The sequence below is a fragment of the Dipodomys ordii genome, unplaced genomic scaffold (genome assembly GCF_000151885.1).
Source record: "Dipodomys ordii isolate 6190 unplaced genomic scaffold, Dord_2.0 Scaffold73, whole genome shotgun sequence".
NCBI classification, from domain to species: domain Eukaryota; kingdom Metazoa; phylum Chordata; class Mammalia; order Rodentia; family Heteromyidae; genus Dipodomys; species Dipodomys ordii.
In genome coordinates this window covers 8,379,485-8,399,705 of record NW_012267289.1, presented here as the reverse complement: position 1 = coordinate 8,399,705, position 20,221 = coordinate 8,379,485, and the positions used below count along the sequence as shown (strand labels likewise).

At 36.0% G+C, this 20,221-nt stretch overlaps 1 protein-coding gene across 1 annotated transcript in view; it reads right to left on the bottom strand.

Annotated features, from left to right (window-relative positions):
- The window catches only part of Crybg3 (beta-gamma crystallin domain containing 3), a 106,729-nt gene that overhangs the window by 18,820 nt on the left and 67,688 nt on the right, over nt 1-20,221 (bottom strand). Inside the window, exons 13-17 of the mRNA XM_013024151.1 lie at nt 18,696-18,838; nt 18,454-18,580; nt 17,482-17,514; nt 11,520-11,629; nt 9,550-9,676 (exon numbers count right to left, since the gene is read on the bottom strand). Of these exons, the coding sequence (XP_012879605.1) occupies nt 9,550-9,676; nt 11,520-11,629; nt 17,482-17,514; nt 18,454-18,580; nt 18,696-18,838 (540 nt within the window). The remainder of the gene's footprint in view (nt 1-9,549; nt 9,677-11,519; nt 11,630-17,481; nt 17,515-18,453; nt 18,581-18,695; nt 18,839-20,221) is intronic.

The window sequence follows — 20,221 nt, the reverse complement described above, 5'->3', positions numbered from 1 at the left end:
GACTTCTGACCTCCAGAATTATGACAGTAAATTTCTGTTGTTTTGAGCTACTACCCACTTTTTATAGCAGTGCTATGGTTGGAGTCTGAACCAAAATTTGTATTAAATTTAATCCTGATTGTTAGGCATGAATAAAGTAGAAACTTGATCAAACCACAGGGTTTGGAGGTGGGATCTCTGGGCAATAATTCAGGTTAAATGAGTCTCTCTGGGTGGGGCTCTAACCCAATGAGTCTGCAGCTTTATATGGAGGGAGGGACCTGAGCTAGGAATCTCAGTTTCTCACTCCAAGAGATGCTCTGCACTGACTCTAATGTGCCCACTAGGAAAAGGGACCACAACAGATGTTGAACTTTTCAACCTTTAGAACTGTAGGCCAAATCAATTTTCTTTACTTTATAAATTATTAACTCTACAGAACCCAGTTACAGTAGAAAACAGAATACAAACACCAAGAAAATTTATATGCTTGCTTTTACCCTTTTCTAAATGACTGGTGCTTTCTGTGTTTACAGAAATCTATCATGCCCTAGCGTCACAGGATAATTTCGTATATTATCCTCTAGTTGTGGTTTGCCTTTCACATTTAGGCTGTGTCTGCAATAAAGTAGGGTTCCAACTATCATTTTCTGAGTAAATAAGTGTCTTGATGACATTTATTTCAAAAGCACTTCCCTGTGATATAATTTCTGCCACCTCCTGTTCATCTTCTGTACAGCTGCACATCTGTTCTATGCTCCCTTATTCCACAGCTCCATTTATTCTTGGGCCAATACCCACTACAGAAACTGTATACACTGTTTGACAAGAGTGTGTTTGGTAAGGTAAGTCATCTGACACATCTTTTTTTTTTTTTTGGGTCCGGTCGTGGGCCTGAACTCTGGGCCTGGGCACTGTCCCTCAGCTCTTCAGCTCAAAACTAGCACTCTACCACTTGAGCCACAGTGCCACTTCCAGCTTTTTTCTTTCTGCTTATGTGGTGCTGAGGAATCGAACCCAGGGCCTCATGCATGCAAGGCAAGTGCTCTACCACTGAGCCACCTTCCGAGCCCCTGACACATCTTTTCTTAAAAATTATGTTGGCCATTCTGGATACAATTGTTTTTCAAACCAATTCATTTGTAATGTTTTACCCTTCACAACTCTCAACAAGAAGAAAAACTAGAAACATTTTGTCTGGAAATGTGCTTACTTGAGACACAAAAATCTATAGTATTAGCCCTTTTCATCTATAAAAGACTCTCAATCTCTGTCTTACATATTTTCCCATATTTTATTGCCTCGTGTTAAAATTTATTCCTAAGTATGCCATAGCTCAATCACTATTTATATCACTTCTAGCAACTTTACATTACTAAGTTTAGATGGGTTAACCCAAATTATATAACTATTAGATGTTCCTGATGGTTTCATTTCTTTATTTATACCTCATTTATTTAGTTACTTATTGATTGATGGACTGTAGTACTGAAAATTGAAAACAGGACTTCGTACTAGGATTCCCGAGTACTGCTGAATAGAAGTGATGACAACAGACACCTCTGCCTGACTTTAAAGGAAAGTGCTTTAAATATTCCACTAGAAAGTATAATGTTTGCTATATATACTATACACATATATATACTTCATAAACTCATGGTTCTCATTCTTCTGGATTTATAGTCTTGGACTATAGCTATACCTCTCTATTACTGCCCTTTCACAGAATGAATAATTGTCTTGTTAATACTGTTTCTACCTCCTAAGAACACTTATGCCAACATAGTCACAATTTCTTCAGAGTCTTGTTACAATGTTTCTTTGGCTTTGCCTGCTGATAGCTGCCAGGATAGGATTATTATTTCAAAGAAGGCCAAACTTCCATGGCAAGCCACCCTAGGGCCATTAGCTAAAGCACTGAGCAGACTGCTGTTCCCATGGTAACACAATAAAAGCAATGTCCCTACCATACTACTGGGCCAACATTTATACATCTTACATGCTGATCTGAAACTCACATTTCACTTCTTAGATCCATCAGCAGTTTTTCAGGTGACCTGCTCTCCATATACGCTTAACTATTCTTTGCATATACAGTTTAAGTTTATAGCATTTTGTCAAACAGCTGGCAGCTATAAATTGCTTTTGAAAGAACATTAGTTTCCCATTCACATCCATCCATTTCCAAAGCTACTATGGGAACTGGCTAAGTAAGATAGACACCTATGAAAACTCCAAAGTACAGTTCTTCTTAAACAATGCATGAAGAAGTGGAAAAATAAACTTATTTAAGTATATATATCTACATAAAAATATATATATTGAGGTATGCCTGAATTAGTAAATCTACTTATTATATAACGGGTTCTTGATTTCTTTATGCCCAAGCAGAAGGGATCTAAGGTGACAGAATTCAAAGCTACGGATATAGATCTTACCCTCAATGAATTTACAGGTTTAGTAGATGTGATAAAACATAGAGAGTGAAAAACATCTTGAGATTCAGAGAGAAAAACATTCTGGGTAGATAAAAATTACTTCTAGGCATGAGGATCCTTTACAGGGTTCTAGAATTGAGGTCTTTTAAATTTGAATCTCAAAAGATGCAGGTATGGGGGGAAAGGTGCATTTTGTTTCTAATAACCAAAATTAAATAGAAAGAGCTAAAGGAGTACTTTGTGAAAAAAAATCATGGATAAAATTGAGCAATAATCACGGAAAAGCATTCTGGAACTGACCTCAGAACCTAGCCTTTATCAGAAGGCTACATGCTCAAAGCCTCAAATAAGAACTGGAGAAAGAAGAGCATACATGAAGAAAAGTAGTTTAAAAGTCATCATAAAGAATGATAAAATTTCAAGACACACTATGGGAATAGAATTGCCTCTATATAGTTACTGACAGGATATTAGAAACCACATAAGAATCAAAATGAAGGCCTTGGTTGTATGATCAGGTGGTGAAGGTAATGGTAGTATATTTCAACACCAATAAGGAAATAAAGAAGACATCTAAGAGAGTAAATGAGGTGCTAGAAAACCAGATGACAAAGACCTACTTGGAATATGGAAATGGACTTCAGTGAATAGTACACTACTATTTAGTCTACAGATTTAGGATTCATCTGTATTGACAGAAGTGAGATCTGAAGTTAATTGATAGTGGACATTTTCAGGTACAAGAGAAAAAGGGCCAACAACAGCTGTCTGGGGGTAATTTTACCATATGAAATACTATGAGGAAAAGGATATTCAAAGTTGATGACATGAGTTTATCTTATTATCTAATCTGCATTGTTCAATTTTTTATTCATTACTTAGCACCAAATTTGGTACATGATATATGTACAATATTTATAAATGAATAGTGTATATTTAGCAGTGTGATTATGTAAAGCTTACAATATTTATGTACTTCATAAAGAAGCCACTTTACATACCTTTCTTTGGTCAAAGCAAACTAAAAACAAAAACAACTTTAAATTTTCTTCTGCAAAATTACTAATCAGTCTGGGTTTGTATTCATGGAACCTATGCCCACTATGACCATTACTCAAACATCAGCTTCGGCCTTTTTAATCATCTAATTACTCTTTTATACTCAGTGTGATTATTTCTAAATATAGAACTTTGTTTTCAACAAAACACTAAGCTTCATTAAGCCTGACATTCAATCTCTTTCATCTCACAAGCACTTCTTGTAACTATCATTAAGCAAAATTACCAAACCAAGTTTGGCGAAACCCTAAGAGAAACAATCAATTGAAACTCACAGTAGTTTAAAATTAATATTTAGATGTGTTGTCAGATGCATAATGTTTTCTGTAAATAATATCTTGTGAAGAACATTCTAAAAAAACACAACAACAAATCCTGATCCTTACAGTTTATGTTTCCCAAGCTAGGGCACTTACTTTGTTATGACTTTTTTTTTAAATTTAAAAAAGACCATCAGATTTCCCAATATTAAATTAACTGATGATGTCAGAATTCTAAAAGAATGATGAAAGGAACTGTGGGACTGGTCTTCTGGAGCAGGTTCCTCTACTTTTTATCTACTACAAACTTCATTGGGTAGACACTAAACCACCTCCAAGTTTTCACTAAAAGTTAATACCAACAACCTTTCACTGTTGTTTTTGTTAAAGAAATTTAGTCTGTTACAATGTCAAAGAAAAAAAATACTACACAGAATTACTAAAATTTTAACATCTACAATTTCTAAGTATCTGATAACAGAATATCATGGTTTACATGGCTATGGTAGATTGAATGTACCTACTTTGTCCCTTGATTTACTGATCTAGTCTGTCCACTGATGTCAGGCTTAGACTTATAACTTGCTTTTGGCAGAATATGAATGGATATAATTAGGACTAAGCAGAAATATTGAATGTAACTATATAGTTGGGACCTCTGTCTATGTCGCTGTCTGTGTGTCTGTGTCTCTGTCTGTCTGTGTGTCTCTGCCTCTTTCTGTCTTTCTGTTTCTCTCTCTCTCTCTCTTTCTCTGTCTGTCTGTCTGTCTGTCTTATTCTCTTCCACTGTTAGGAAAACAGACATGTCCCCAGTTGGGAGCATTCCCATCAGCTTGGCCACAAAACAAAATACACAACAAAAGTACCTCAAACTTACAACCTGAAGTAAAAGGCAACAATTGCTTTGAAGTTATTGAGAAAATATATGAAGAAAATAGACATCCTCTGTTATAAACTTTTGAGAATCTGGGGGTTGTTGTAAAGGTTATAGAGCATAACTCTCTCAGACTATGTGAAACTTCAGACTAGACAGATTTTTTTTTTAACTCAAGGCCTGGGCACTGTCCTTGAGTGCTTTTGCTCAAGGCTAGCACTCTACCACTTTGATCCACAGTTCCACTTCCAACTTTCTGATTGGTAATTTGGAGATAAGAGTCATAAGGACTTACTTTCCCAGGCTGGTTCTGAACCATGATCCTCAGATTTCAGCCTTGTGAGCAGCCAATGCGTGGCTTTGGATAGATTCTTTTCCATATCTAGTTAGATGGTAATGTGCAACAGAACTAAAACCTGTCAAAGATTTGAAAATCCTTGTTCTTGTTAACTGAGGCCTAGATAAAATAAGTGACTGCTCTGGGGCCCAGGGAGGAGGGAACCATGCTCCTGTTCCCTTCCTTCTTAAATTACTACCATAGTACAAATTACCTGTGCTGGGATCTCCAGACTGTAACATCCATTTGCACCAATAAAAGTTAGCCTGGCGCAAACTGCTATTTGTAAAACATCCTGATCATGGATGAAAATGAAGTCTTAAGACTTTAATACAATACCATTATAAAACAAGAGCCCCAGCTCATAAGATGTTATCCCAACTGTCGCCAACACCTACAGAATCTCAAGTTTTAAATCAAAAGAAAAATCAACGGATTAGCTTACACACACTTCACGTTATTAACAAGGTAGAAACATTTCCTGTATGATGTTCACAATCTTGCATAGGATTAAGGCATGAGCAGTATGTAGTAGTTACATACGCACAGAAAAAAGGCCTAACAGTGCCAAAGTACAAACAGTGCCCAAATAGAGAGGGAAGGGGAGGAGGAGGAGGATGCAAGAAGAAACACAGAAGCAGCAAACATGGAGTGTATCTAACTGTCTAGGGAAAGAAGGGAAGAAAACTGGAAGATATGTGTAGTTGAGACCAGGAGAGGAGGATACATCTCTTCTGTGGAGGAAACTGCTGGACTAGCTAAGGTAATCTCAAGATATTCATTTTATTCAAATCTTTATTATGCTCAATAATAACCTTGATACTTATTCAGTTTCCTATGTTCTTCCAGACAGGAGGAAAAGAATGTCCTGCAAGAACTTCTTAATCAGTCCAATAATTAGAATTGACTTAATATAAATTACTAAATTGAGCCCCTTGTTTTCTCATCTGTCTCCCTAGGTCTGACTAAACAGTGTGAAGCATGGTTATTTCACAAACACAATTATTATCTACTGATATCCCTTTATGGCCATTCTATAGGATTTTGTTGGGATGTCCAAACTTATTGGATATCCTTTCACTTTTTAACAGCTCCTCTGCTACCCTACCACACTTTCAATAAAAAATCTTTCATGGACATAAAATGTACCCAGAAAAAGTATAAATAGAACACCAAAGCACTGCTCTTACATTAAACTGAATACACTCTTGAACTGGTTTTGGAGGGGAAAGACCATAGATTTTAAGTCCTTGTCAACAAGCACTTTGACCCACAATGCCTAACTCAAAAGGACCAAAACTAGGAATGTTCACTGCATGAGACAATTCACAAACTAACATGTCTCTCAGTACATTCTCAGTCTTAGGTTTATTTGTTTTCCACTTCAGAAACATAAAAGAATTATAGTGCATCAAAGAAAAATAGTAAGTCACTAATTTTGACTCTGTTTTTAAAATGTCCTCCTTTTCAGAAACTTAGTTGGTTTACTTCATGGAATTAAGAGATGGGGGAAAAATCCTTTTAAGAAAGTACTTCCACCAACAATGCAATAGGGTCCCCGTTTGGCCACATCCCCTCCGGCATTTGTTGCTACTAGATTTATCGATTATAGCCATTCTAACTAGGGTGAGGTGTAATCTGAAAGTTGTCTTGATTTGCATTTCTTTTATGGCTACAGAAGTTGGAGTGTAAACTTGTTCAGCCATTTTGTAAAGCAATATGGAGGTTCCTCAAAAGATTCCACATAGAGCTCCCCTATGATCCAGCAATCTCACTTTTAAACAAATGATCACAAACATGCCAAACATACCAAAGCTACCAGCACAACCATGTTTACTGCAGTATTATTCACCATAGCTAAGATATGAAACCAACCCAGATGCTCCTCAGTAGATGAATGGATCAAGAAAATGTGATATATGAATTCTATGCCTCCATCAGAAAGAATGACATTGTCCCATTTGTTAGGAAATGGAAAGACTTGGAAAAAATTATATCAAGTGAAGTAAGCCAGGCCCAAAGAAACATAGGTTCCTTGTTTTCAATGGCTAGTACATGTCTAGGACAAGCAGAGAAAGTCAAAGGCTATGTATGTACGACCACATAAGATGATGTTAAACAAAATGTACCCCAAGACAGGGACACAGATGGTTTTTTCTTTCTTTCTATTGTTTTTAATGTACTGATAATGCACTATGTGATTCTTTTGTTTCTTTTGTATGTTCTTCCCCCACGGTATAACCCGTTTTCACTGTACTTGATTCCATGTTGTGCATCTTGTATATACATTTTTGTAATCTGGGGAGGGGAAGGGATACGAAAGAATGCTTAAATGGATGCAGGTTGACCCATTGTGACAATGAGATGTACAGGACACTATGTTGAAAACGAACTTTACAATGTTGGGGGGAGGAGGGAAGGAGGAGTTGGGGGAGGGAAGGGATAGTAGGGAAAAAACAAAGGAGGAGGTAACAATGCTCAATTATTATCCTACTCATATAACTGTAACCCCTCTGTAAAGTATTCTCGCAATAAAAAAATATATATATATAAAGAAAGTACTTCCATATTTATGCCAGTATCATTAGCTTTTGGTGTTTATACCACTATTAATTTGCCCAGTAAAACCTGCTTTAAAAATTCCTTTCTTGAAATTATATTAAGTGAAGTAAGCCAGGCCCAAAGAAACATAGGTCCCATGGTTTCCCTTATTTACAATATCTAGTATATGTCTGAGTCAAGCAGAAAAGGTCAGATAAGGTGATGTTAGGGAAATGAACCCAAAGATATGTATTCAAATGTTTTTTTTCTTTCATGTGATTGTTTCTAACACATTTATAAGATGATTTCTTTGTTGCTTTGTATGTCCCTCCCCCATAATATAACCCCTGCTTTCACTGTATTTGATGTCGGTATAATTTGTGGAGGGGAAGGGGAAAAACAAATCGTTTAAATAATGATACAGGTGGACCCATTGCAACAATGAGATGTACAAGTCATTATGTGGAAAACGAACTTCACAACTTTGGTGGGGGTGGGGGTGGGGTGGGGGTGGGGTGTGTGGGAAGGATTGGTTGAGGGGGAGGGGGAAGGATGGGAAGGGATGGGAAGGAGAAACAAAGGAGGAGGCTACAACGCTTGATAAGAAATGTACTCATTATCTTGCCCATGTAATTGTAACCCCTCTGTACAGTATTTTCACAATAAAAAAGAAAGAAAGAAAAAGAGATAGAAAAAAAATTCCTTTCTTGGTAAATGTGAATGACTTTCCAATGTTTTTTTCAGTGTTATCAAAATCTGGAGACTGGCGGTTCACAATATTTTTGTTTGTTTGTTTTTAGTAGCCTTCCTCTGACAGAAAGGAAGCATCAGTCACTTACTCATTTCAAGTTGGTGTCTGTAAGGTCACTGGGAGAGACTATGGAGTCTATTTCTATTCTTGTCTCCCAGCCAAGATTCTATTCTTAGCCTGATACCAAGAATACTCTCTTCAGGAATGCCATGTGGAATGAGATGACATTGCCTAAGTGGAGATCAAAGAATCTGAATATGGTCATTATCCCTGGAGTCAGCTTTGGCCAAAATGTATATGAGTCACTCACACTATTACACTGGGCTTCTTATCAACTCTGTACATGTCCCAGGCTTTCACTAGACATGTTCCTGAAGAATCATTATAAACACCTTGGAAATCTCCTAGGTCTTTACCACTTCCTTTACACTGACCCTGGAGACCAGGAACTCAACCCCAAAAGCCCAGAGCAATAATTTGCTTTTCTCACACATACAATTCTGAATAAAGTATCTGGGAAGAAGAGTCTGCTAACTGTATAAATGTGAGCCTAACGATGAACCAGATAATTCTGAAGACACCTGGCAGATAAATCCCTGGTTTCCCACAACACCGATTTTTTTAAACAGTCCTAGTGGTGGTCAATGATTTCTTTACACTGCAAAACCAAACAGTAAATTTTCCTATGGCTCATCTAATAGAATATTAAAGTAGCTAGGTTCTTTTTAGATATACGCAATTGTATGGATTTTAAAATCATCATCCATTTAGTATTCATTAGTCTTACCGTTTTTTTTTGTTGTTGTTGTTGTTACAGATAGCAAAGGAGAAGCTACCAATGTTACTCAAACTGATTAAAGTATCAATTGGGGATTTAAACATGGGTCTACAGTCCTGTAATTAGTGAGCTTTGCATTCATGTTCAAAAAAAAAAAAAAGAAATGAGAATACAGACATTTTAGTTGACTTGTGGGAATAAACCTTAATTTTACAATGAAAAGTAATTGTATTTTAATATATTTTTATTTCTTCCTGAAATATTTCTTTCAACTTTTATTATCTATTATTGTAGAATTATGCCTTTCACATATATTATTTTATTTAGTTCTGGTAAAAATCCTGTTAGGTAGATTATTTTTACAGCCCTCCTTTACAGATGAGGAAGCTGAGGTTCCAAAAGATGACCCAACTTTACCATGGGTTATGTAACTGAGCTCAAATGTAGATTTTTCAAGGATCTCCAGATTCTTACACAATTAACTTGGACAAGAAAGAAAGTCTCATGATTATGGATTCAACAGAGTACTTACGTAGTCAATGGGCTTGAGGGCTTTGACTCTAGATGCTGGACAACCACAGGAACTAAGATCAGCATAGAGGCCTTCTTCTAATACACACTGATGATCAAAAATATCCTCTTGGTAATACAGGAGCCAACTGTATAAGACAGACATTCAGTCAATTTATATTCAGTTGGCAGTGTGGGCTCATACTCATGAAAACTGAGATAGAAGTAGATGTGTTAAATAGTACCAGTTAATAAAAGAGCTACCACTGTCATTTATTGACTGTTTGCTATATGCTAGACCTAAGGCAAGAAACATTCATGGATTATTCAATATACTATTTTACATATATTTTTCACAAATTATTTATATCTTTAACAGACTACTTGCATATATCATTATTTTACTGTGGCCTCAGTACTTGAGTTAAAGGCATATCCTAATTTTTATGTACAACAAGACAGAGAATTAGAAAGATTAGTTGAGTTGCCCACAATTCGCCCACTCTAATAGAGCTAAAATTTGAAATAAAAAAGCATTTGTATTATGCTAAAATCCATTCTTTCATTTAGTACATTCAAGTACAAAAACCTCACTGAATTATGGTGATCTTCAAATAATTTACCAAATTAGTTCTTTTTTGGAAAATAATATATATATATATATATATATATATCATTAAAAGAAAAATTTATCAATTATCAATAAAAGAAAAATATATCATTTCTTAATGATGAGCTTTTGTTCACAATAAATAGAAGCTAGATGTGTGTGTGTGTGTGTGTGTGTGTGTGTGTGTGTGTTTGTGTGTGTTATAAGGCCTGAACTCAGGATCTCAGCACTGTCCCTGAGCCTCTTTGGGCTCAAGCACTCTACCACTTAAGCCACTTCCAGCTTTTGAGTAGTTAACTGGGGATAAGAGTCTAAAGGGGATTTTTCTGCTGTGGCCAGCCTCAAACCACAATCCTCACATCTCAGCCTTCTTAGTAGCTAGAATTATATGTCTGAGCCACTGGCGCCCTGCTTGAAGTTAGACTTTTTATTTTAATTAATTAATTTATTTATTTAGTCAGTTGTGGGGCCTGAACTCTGGGCCTGGGCACTGTCCCTCAGTTCTTCAGCTCAAGGCTAGTGCCACAGTACCACTTCCAACTTTTTTTGCTATGTGGTGCTGAGAAATCGAACCCAGGGCCTCATGCACACAAGGCAGGCATTCTACCACTGAGCCACCTTCCCAGCCCTAGCTAGACTTTTTAAAATCACACAGAGTTTATAAAATCTGTCACTTGCATTGGCTAGTCAATGGATTCTTTTTTAAATAAAAGATATATATCTCAAGAATCCTAAATAGTAAGCTACATTCAATACTGCAATCACCAAAGCACAGACATGACCTTCTAAGAAGGAAGAGCCTGAGTAAAAAATGCTTCACTATCACTAACTTATATTCGGCATGTTTAAGTTCTAGTCCTATATTTTAAGATCTCTAGGTCTGTATATCTATATATCTGTATATCTATAGCTAGATGAGGTTAATTCTGGATTATAAATGCTTCGTGACACTAAAATTTACTATTCCTGTCTGTATGGAATGAAGATGGTACAGAGCCAATATTTTTTTCAAAGTGCTAATAAACACGGGACTTAAGTCCCTCATAAGAATTCTGCTTTAGTCTCTAAGAATCCTTTGAGGTAGGTACTACCATCGGTGTTCCTTTACAGATGAGGAAAGTGGGGTTCAGAAGCTGAACCAATCTACCTAAGGTCATACATTAAAATCATTACAATGCTCCAAAAGTTGCTTAGTAGGCATTATTTTAATCTTTAAGGACTGAAAATACAAATTCAGCAAAATGAATAAAGGGTAGAAAGCAACTGATAAATGTTTAAGAAAGAAAAAATTAAATCCTACTGCAAATGCAAAACAGCAAATTTCTCTAAGCATAAATATCATCATTAAGTAACTGCACAAAATACTCATTAACTGTACTTACCAGCCTCGGAGTACTTTAAAAGAACATGGTGTGAATGAATCAAAATCAGCAATTTCTTTTATAAAATCTATACATTCTCCTTGGAACCCTGGTTTATTGAACACTTTGAGCTACAAGAACAATATAATAATAGTTAAACATAAGATAATTGCTTAACATCATGACAAGCAAAGAAAAACCTTCAATATACTTAGAAGAATTCAACAGAGTACTACTCATGCTTTACTATCAATGAATTAATCTTAAGGATGATGACATTCTCTTTAAAATCATGTTTTCTCAAATTTCCAAAAATGAGATATCACCACTTATTTACCAGTTTCACTCATCTTTTGTACCAAATTGTGAGCACAGATGGCCAGAAAACAACTTTACTAATCAGACAATATCCCTCTGGCATTAAAATGTGTTTTGTTTCCATTGTTTGAAGTACTGTTATCCCCTATGGTGAGATTAGATATGTAAAATAAGAAGCAATTAAGTGCTATCCTAGAAAGAGATTTGGATTGATATGAAGAGTGGAGATTCCTTTTCTCTCCCCAAATCTTCCAGATCCACAGTTAATAAAAGTGAGAGGAAGAAAGCAGGAGTGTCTGGAAGGGCTTTGGAGCAGATGGTAGATAAGATAATAATCATGGGATTAGTGGAAGATTTATGATGAACTAAGACATCTGTGTCATGAATTTCCCCTTACAGCTTATTTTTTCCTTGTAAGTATAACTTAAACATATAGCATGTAGTTCTATAGACTACATTTCCAGTCTTTTTCGTCAAGAAAAATCTATGAAATCTCAGCGATATTACTCTTTAGACCAAGTCTAGTATGCTTGAATCCAAATAAGAACAAAAAATAATGAGCTCTATAAATATTTCATAGTACTCTAAAGGCTTGAAAAAGAATGATCCATAGACCCATCTTGCACCAGCAGACCTGCATTGTTGCAAAGAATGTGTCATAGTGAATGACCTACAGCGTTATTGCTTCTCCTACTCCTGCTGTCTACGAACATGAGCAACCCATGTTCCCCTCCTCATCTTCCCAAGAGTCCTCTCAGAGGAACTGTCTCTTGGCTACCTCATTATGCTCTGACTTTGTGTTGATTATCAAAGATCAGCCCAAACCAGGGAGGTGACATAACCAATCCCCACCCCATCCCCAGCAACTGTGGCTAGCACAACACGGACTTCCTGTTGTACAACCACACTGTATTTGGGATCTCCATTGTAGCAAGTTTCCAACAGGGTCCTTCTTTCTAGTAGACACAGGGGATAGCAAGGAAGAGAGAGGGCAAAACGAGACATGGTTTTAAATGTAAAGGTTATCAAAGGTGAGGCTATAAATTCCTTTTAACTTCCAAGAGTGCATGAAAATTTTCCCAATATTATCTAAGTTCACAGCAAGAATTAAAAAAGAAACACATGCAAATACAGACCACAGCTGTCTCACTCATGTGTACTCAGTTTGTTGAAATAATTGTAGAGTGATGAATTTTAGGTTTATATTTTGGTCTAGAGATGTAGCTCAATGTTATCATCACACTTGCCTGACCTGCATGCAAGAAGGCCTTAGGTTAAAACTTGGGCCCCTGAAGTGAGGTTTGGAGGTTTATATTCCAGCATTTCAGCATGAAACCATAAAATGTCAAATCCTAGACTTCTGTCAATATTTTCTAGCATTCTATCTTCATACTCAGAATTAAAATGCATATAGCACAGAAATTTACTATAAACTATCATTTTGATATGATGGTTTTAAGTATTCTTGTCCTTCAAAAGCTACGTTTCTATGAGTAAACATGTTAGGTGGTATGTACATGGTTATAAATGAATTAAGTATAGGGGACACTATAGAGATGTCCAATAGTGTAATTTTTTAGAAAGACAAAGTCAAAGCCCAACAAAACACCAGAAAATGGGTACTTCCAAGATGGGTGGGGTGGGGCCGAGGGGAGACAATGAAGGAGAAAATGAAATTAAAAAGAGGTGGGAGCCGGTGCTGGAGGCTCAGCTACTCAGGAGGCTGAGATCTGAGGATTGTTGTTCAAAGCCAGCCCAGGCAGGAAAGTCTGTGAGACTCCTGTCTCCAAAAAACCACTAGTGGTGCTGTGGCTCAAGTGGTAGAGTACTTGCCTTGAGCTGAAGAGCTGAGGGACAGTGCCCAAGCCCAGAGTTCAAGCCCCAAGACTGACCAAAAAAAAAAAAAGAGGTGGGTAGAAGAAGAATGAGAATGTTGAAGGGGTGTACTGATCAAGATGCACTGAAGTCATCTACTGCTTTGAGCCTATCACATTGGATAGCAACGTACTTCACATCCATTCTTATATTTCTTCCTACCCCTTTAAACTACACCATGAAGCAAAAATTATCTCTGTATAATGATGATTTTTGCAGAAATGGGCTTTACTGTGTAATTTGCACTTATGGAGAAAATGTGGTAGTAAGCCTTGAACCTGACAAACTAAAAAATTCTAAGAATTACTAACCAAGTACACATGTCATGCTCAATTTATTCCATACTATCAGCACCATCTTCTTTGAAATGAATAATCATGGCTTTAATGTGTTATACCCAACCAGCACAAGAAGCAATTCAACTAATACAATCATTTAATAAAACCTTCTTTTAGACATCTATAGAGAGAATGAAGAAAAAGGACATAAAATTTTAAAAATATTTCTAGGCACTGTAGTTGTTTAGTAAATAATCAGTAATTGATTATTTCACAATGTCATCTGTCATTGGTGATATCATCTCACAATGGTGATACTGGAGCAGTAACTATGTATTGGCAATCAATTCACGGATGTCATATGAGCAAATTATCAGAGAAAGTATTTCAGTTCTTTCTCCTATAAAATCTATAATAATGTGTCCTGGCATTGTATTTGCTCTAATACCAAAATAACTTCAAAGAAACCTTTTATCCCTAAATTATATTTTCTCCAACACTTTGGATCTCCCTCATACACACTTGCAAATTGTAGCATAAAGAAAAATCTTATTTTCTGTTGATTGCAACATACCTTTTGTGTTTATCTATGATAGTACACATATTTCTTACATCTATTACATATGTGTTAATGATTTTATTTCACAGCTCATAGAAGACTTTATTTAAATCACTCTGCCTGAGAGTTTTGGTACTTTGAGACTTAGGAAGATTATCTGGTTGTAGCACCATAAAGACTGTCATTGCCTACCCTTATGTGCAATTTTCCCCCTCACTTCACTGCTATGGATTGAAGCCAGTGCTTCATACATGCTAGGCAAGTTCTTGAGAGCTAAACAACATGCCTAGCCCTATCCTCCAATTTTAAAGAGTGTCCACACTATTACCTTGTCTGCTACTGCATTAGCATTCAATAAGGCTAAATTATCTAACAGAACCCAACATCTCATTCCTTTTACTCAACTAGAGGTTATATACAAAATAGAACAGGGGCTCAATATTTAAAGAATTTTACTTGAAAATGCACTTGGAAAAGAGCCCTGGAATGCTAAGTACATGCTTGTATCAGAGAGGAACTGGCCTGAATTTCTACTGAGTAGCGCCTGACCACAACTTCCTAAAACGTAAATTCACTATAATGAGATATATTTAATCTAGCATCATTTTCAATATATAGGCCTTGTTAAAGCAGAGAGATGAGAACAACATGTAGATAATCCATACACTGTTCAGTGTAAGCTTGGCTTTGAAAAACATAAAAGCTAATAAAATGAAGCTAATGATCTTGTGCCTTGAAATGTAATTAAATTTAGTGACTAATCTTCAGCTTTAGGAGAATCTCAATAAAAGGCAGTGTGCTTGTAGTTTCCCAAATAAGATATGACTCATCATAACACAAAACAACCAACAGTACTTTTATTGTAACCTTCATGATATACATTAATCTCCGTACACATATATTTTCTGAATCATCCCCCCCCTTAGGTAGAGGTTCCACTTAAATCTCCACTATTTTTTTCTAATTCCGTCTGTGACTTGAACCCTGAAGTATAACTGCCTCCTTCCTCTTCAAACATGGAAAACACCCATGTTAACTCAGTGAAGATCTGTTTATATGTTGGTAAATATAAACAAGAAAAATTGCTCAAAGTTTGGCCAACTAAAAAATAACAAGAGTTTTGACCCTGGGTAAACAAAAGAAGCTTTGTACACATGTTACTAAATATCTGGCTATCACCAATTATGATTGCAGAGACATTTCACAAGATCAACAGAGCTATATCCGGAAAAAAAAAAAAAAGAAATGGAGCTTTCATTGGGCATATTCTACTGTTTCTTCTCTCTTCAAGTTTAACTGGAAATATTATAAAGAAATCTATCCAAAACAACAAAGTCCATTAAAAAAAAAAAAAGAGCAGAAGTTTGGAGGGGAAGAAAGCTGAAAAAGAATAGGAAGATTCATCTGTGTTCCAAACTCAAAAATAAGCAGTTTCAAAAGAGTCCTGTTCAATGCCTTTCTACTCAAGATATTTTATTCATGTTAGAAAATGCTTATAAACACACTGGACAGTAAAAGACAAAAAAAATTATACTTGGACATGATAAATTAAACAGGACTCTAAAACATTTACAAAGTGAGACCAAAGGAGGATTTTCTTAGGAGAGGATCACAAAGGCATATGATCATATGAAATGATGTTTACTGAAATGAACTCCAAGAAATGTAAACAAGAGTTTTATTGTTATTTTTGCTTTAAATTTTTGTTTTTCACGTTTGTCGCTGTTTTTTTTAAAATTTCTGTACCTTTTGTCTTGTATGTAAGTTTATCTGTTTGGGGGAAGTAGGGAAAAACAGAAATAGTGGGACAATGGCTGAACAAATACAGCAGTGACACTAGACACTATATTGAAAATGAACCATGCAACTTGTTGGGGCAAGGGGTCAGGAGGGAAAAAAGGGAAGAGGTGACACTGGGCAAAAAGAAATATGCTCATTACCCAACTTTTGTAACTCTAATCCTCTTGTATATCACTTTTATAATAGAAATAAAAATACGAAAAATGAAATAAAAATCCACAGTTGGTTTCAAACATTAAACTAATGATCTGGCAGAAAATGTCTCTAAATATAACTGCTCAATTATATTAAGAAAGGAAATGTTCCCAGTAGGCCTGAGCTATTGAGAAAACAATAAAAACCTCAAGCCATTATTTGTAGATATCTGATGAGACTAGGCTGATCCAAAATATATAAACACTGACATGACTACGGAAAAAACACACACATTCAGCAAAAAGGTTTAGCCCTGTGTAAGGGTAGCAAGTTAAAATTAATCACAACACTTGGCATTTTGACAGTAACTTTTATAAACATGGTTAAAGATGAAACAGAGAAAGCTGTGTTTCCCATCCTCTCTTTCTTCTGTGGTGGTTCTGGCTTTTGTCGTGCTATACCCTTTTCCCATGAAACCTTGGAAATGCAGCCTTGTTAGTGGAGTCAGGGACTGGAAAACGTCTACTTTGCTACTTTAAGCTGTGTGGTAATAGCACTTGCTTACATTCTGAACCTCAGTTTTCCTATCAATAAATGAATATTGACATCACAAACTTTTCAGTAGTATTGCACACAAAAATACCAGTAGCTCCATGCTGTGTGCTCTTCCAAAAATGGCATCATATATAGTGGTGAACCAGAATGTAACATGAAGAATGAATGAGCCCCAGGAAAGACAGTGACTGGATGGGACAAGTTCAAACAACACGAATATGGTGAGAGTGGAAGCTTTGCTAGAAGAAAATGAAAGATGCTGTGACAAATCCAGGCCAATACAACAACTTAAAAGGACAGGCATGCTTCTGACCACAGGCACCAAACCCAACATCCACTGCCCCAGCCCCACAAGGCACACACACAGAAATATGGAATGGAAGAGAAAGATTTGAACATGAAAGTATAAAGTTTTTAAGTAAACAGTCCAACAATTATAAGTTAAAAATATTTTTAAACATACCCAATGTGGAGGCTCATTTATTCCAAGTGGTTCCTAAAAAATATATTTAAATGTTTAAAAAAAATCACAATCATATAATCTAGTTATCTTTTGTGCAAGTTTTGAAAATATCCTTTGAAAAGAATTTTAGTAATCTGACTAGTATATTAGATTCCTTGAATTGGTCATAACATACTAATTTTTTTTATAACAATTGTAGTGCTTATAGCTAATCTATGTTTAGCAATATTGGACCTAGAAGAAAAACGGGCTCACTGCCTACAAGAGTTCAGCCCATAATCTCTTTTGGTAAGCAGTGTTTTTTAATAACCCAAAATGTCCACAGCATGACTTTATACACAAGGAAGTGATTCTTGCTTTGTGGAATGACCTTTCTGCTTAAAAAATTCACTTTCAGGAAGTGGCACTGTGGCTCAAGCGGTAGAGCGCTTGCCTTGAGCTGAAGAGCGCAGGGACAGCGCCCAAGCCCAGAGTTCGAGCCCCATGACCAACAAAAAAAAAAGTATACTTTATGAAAATTCACTTTCATCCTGTAAGATATCACTTTATACATTCTTTCCCATGACAAGGTCTTCAATTACCAGCTCACTGAAGTTTCCCTGCCTCTTTCCCTCAACACTGCCTAAACGTATCATTTTCTCAATACCATAATTAGTCATCCATACATCTGTCTTCCAGAGGTGGAGAGCAATCAAAAAAGCTTTATTCATCTTTTATCTCCAGTGATCAGCAAAATGTATAACATGTCAGAGGTACTAAATAAATGCTGCTGAATGACTGATCTTTACAAATTGCAGAGCCAACATAGCCCTTCATGTTTTTCTGCACACTTGTATACACACACACACACACACACACACACACTGAGACAGTTCAATAATTTCACTTTTAAAAATCTGTTACATATATTCAACTATCTGCCCTTCTATTATTACATGTCACTGACACTTGTCATCATCAAACTTTACTTACCAGTTGGACAGGTCTGATTGACAAGATTATATTATTTGATCCTCCCCAGTCAAAAAAGCATTTGTATTTCCCCTTCTCTAAAATGTACTGCTCTCCACAAAAGAATTTCTGTTGGTAGGCAACCCATCTAGTGGAGGTAGGGAGAAAGGAAAGAAAAGAAGAGAAATGATGTACAATCAAGCAACCAACAATTTTAAACACCAAACAATTTCTGAAGGTTCTTAGAGTAAGGGACAACTTACACTCCGCTTTTCACATGAATGGACCTTGTTTCAATGCTATAGCCAATTTCTTCCAAGTCAGAAATTTCCTGATTTGTAATGTCAATAAACTTCCCACTTTCAAGGTCAGATTCAAACAGTGTGATAGAAGATTCTATAAAATTCTAAAATAAGGAAGATAAAACTTTAGTTTTATTGACTATTTAACCTAACACATTTTTTACATAATCATGAGATAATAGTCATATGAATGAGTATAGGATAAATTTTAAATGGTATGGGAAACAATTTTATAGTCAACACTCTTGCAGAGTTCCAAAGAAAAACTAAGCCTACCCTTTGCCTTTATTAAAAAAGTATAACACATTTATGAAAATGGAAATTAGCTAAAAGGTTTTAAACTGCTGGGACTTATAGCAAGCTTATATAATATCAACTGTAAATCTCGCTTATGCCTCAAGAACAAAAACTACATTTGACAAAAGTAAATATACAATATATGATGGATAAGGTGGAAGATGATTTTCTGAGCTTAAACTTTTTTCTTTTTTTTTTTTGTAGCTCATGGGGCATGAGCTCGTGCCTGGGTGCTATCCCTCAGCTCTTCAGCTCTTCAGCTCAAGGCTAGAGCTCTACCACTTGAGCCACAGTGCCACTTCTGGCTTTTTCTGCTTATGTGGTGCTGAGGAATCAAACTCAAGGTCTCATGCATGCAAGGCAAGCACTCTAGCACTGAGCCACCTTGCCAGCCCCCTGAGCTTAAATTTTAATACAGAACTTAGACAAAAATAACTTCAAAATGACAGTTTGCAAAAGCAACCAAAATGGGGTGAGGAAATAATAAAAAATGTTGACTAATATATTTTAAATAAAGATATTTTAGCAAAACACTAAGGCCTAAATGGATAAGCAGTAAAAGTGTCAGATTATTCACAAAAGATATATATTAAAAACAAAGGTCAAGCCAGGAACTGATGGCTCATGCCTATAATCCTAGCTACTCTGGAGGCTGAGATCTAAAAATTACGGTTCAATGCCAAGAAAGTCTGTGAGACTCTTATCTCTAATCAACCACATGAAAACCAGAAGTGAAGCTGTGGCTCAAAGTGGTAGAGCATTAGGCTTGAGTAAAAGAGCTCAGGGACAATGCCTACTCCCTGAGTTCAGGCACTATGACCTGAAAAAAAAAAAAAGGAAGTCTAATTTCAGTAGTAAATGAGTAAAACTATTAAAGTAATTTAGACTCAATTTGTGTGCCAGGTAATGTACTCATTATCTGGCTTATTAAATGGTAACCCTTCTGTACATCATCTTTATAATAACAATTTTTAAAAAATGAAAAAAATTATCTAAGTGTAACTCACTGAGTGTAACTCAGTGGTAGAGCACTTACCTAGCTTATGTGAGGGCCTGGTTTGATTTTCAGCACCAGAAAAAACAAAAACAAAAACCACACACCCTAAATCTCCTAACTGCATTTTTCAGGTGAGAAGAACAAAAATTCTAATGTCTAGCAATATGTGGTGTAAACCCTAATGACGGAATTT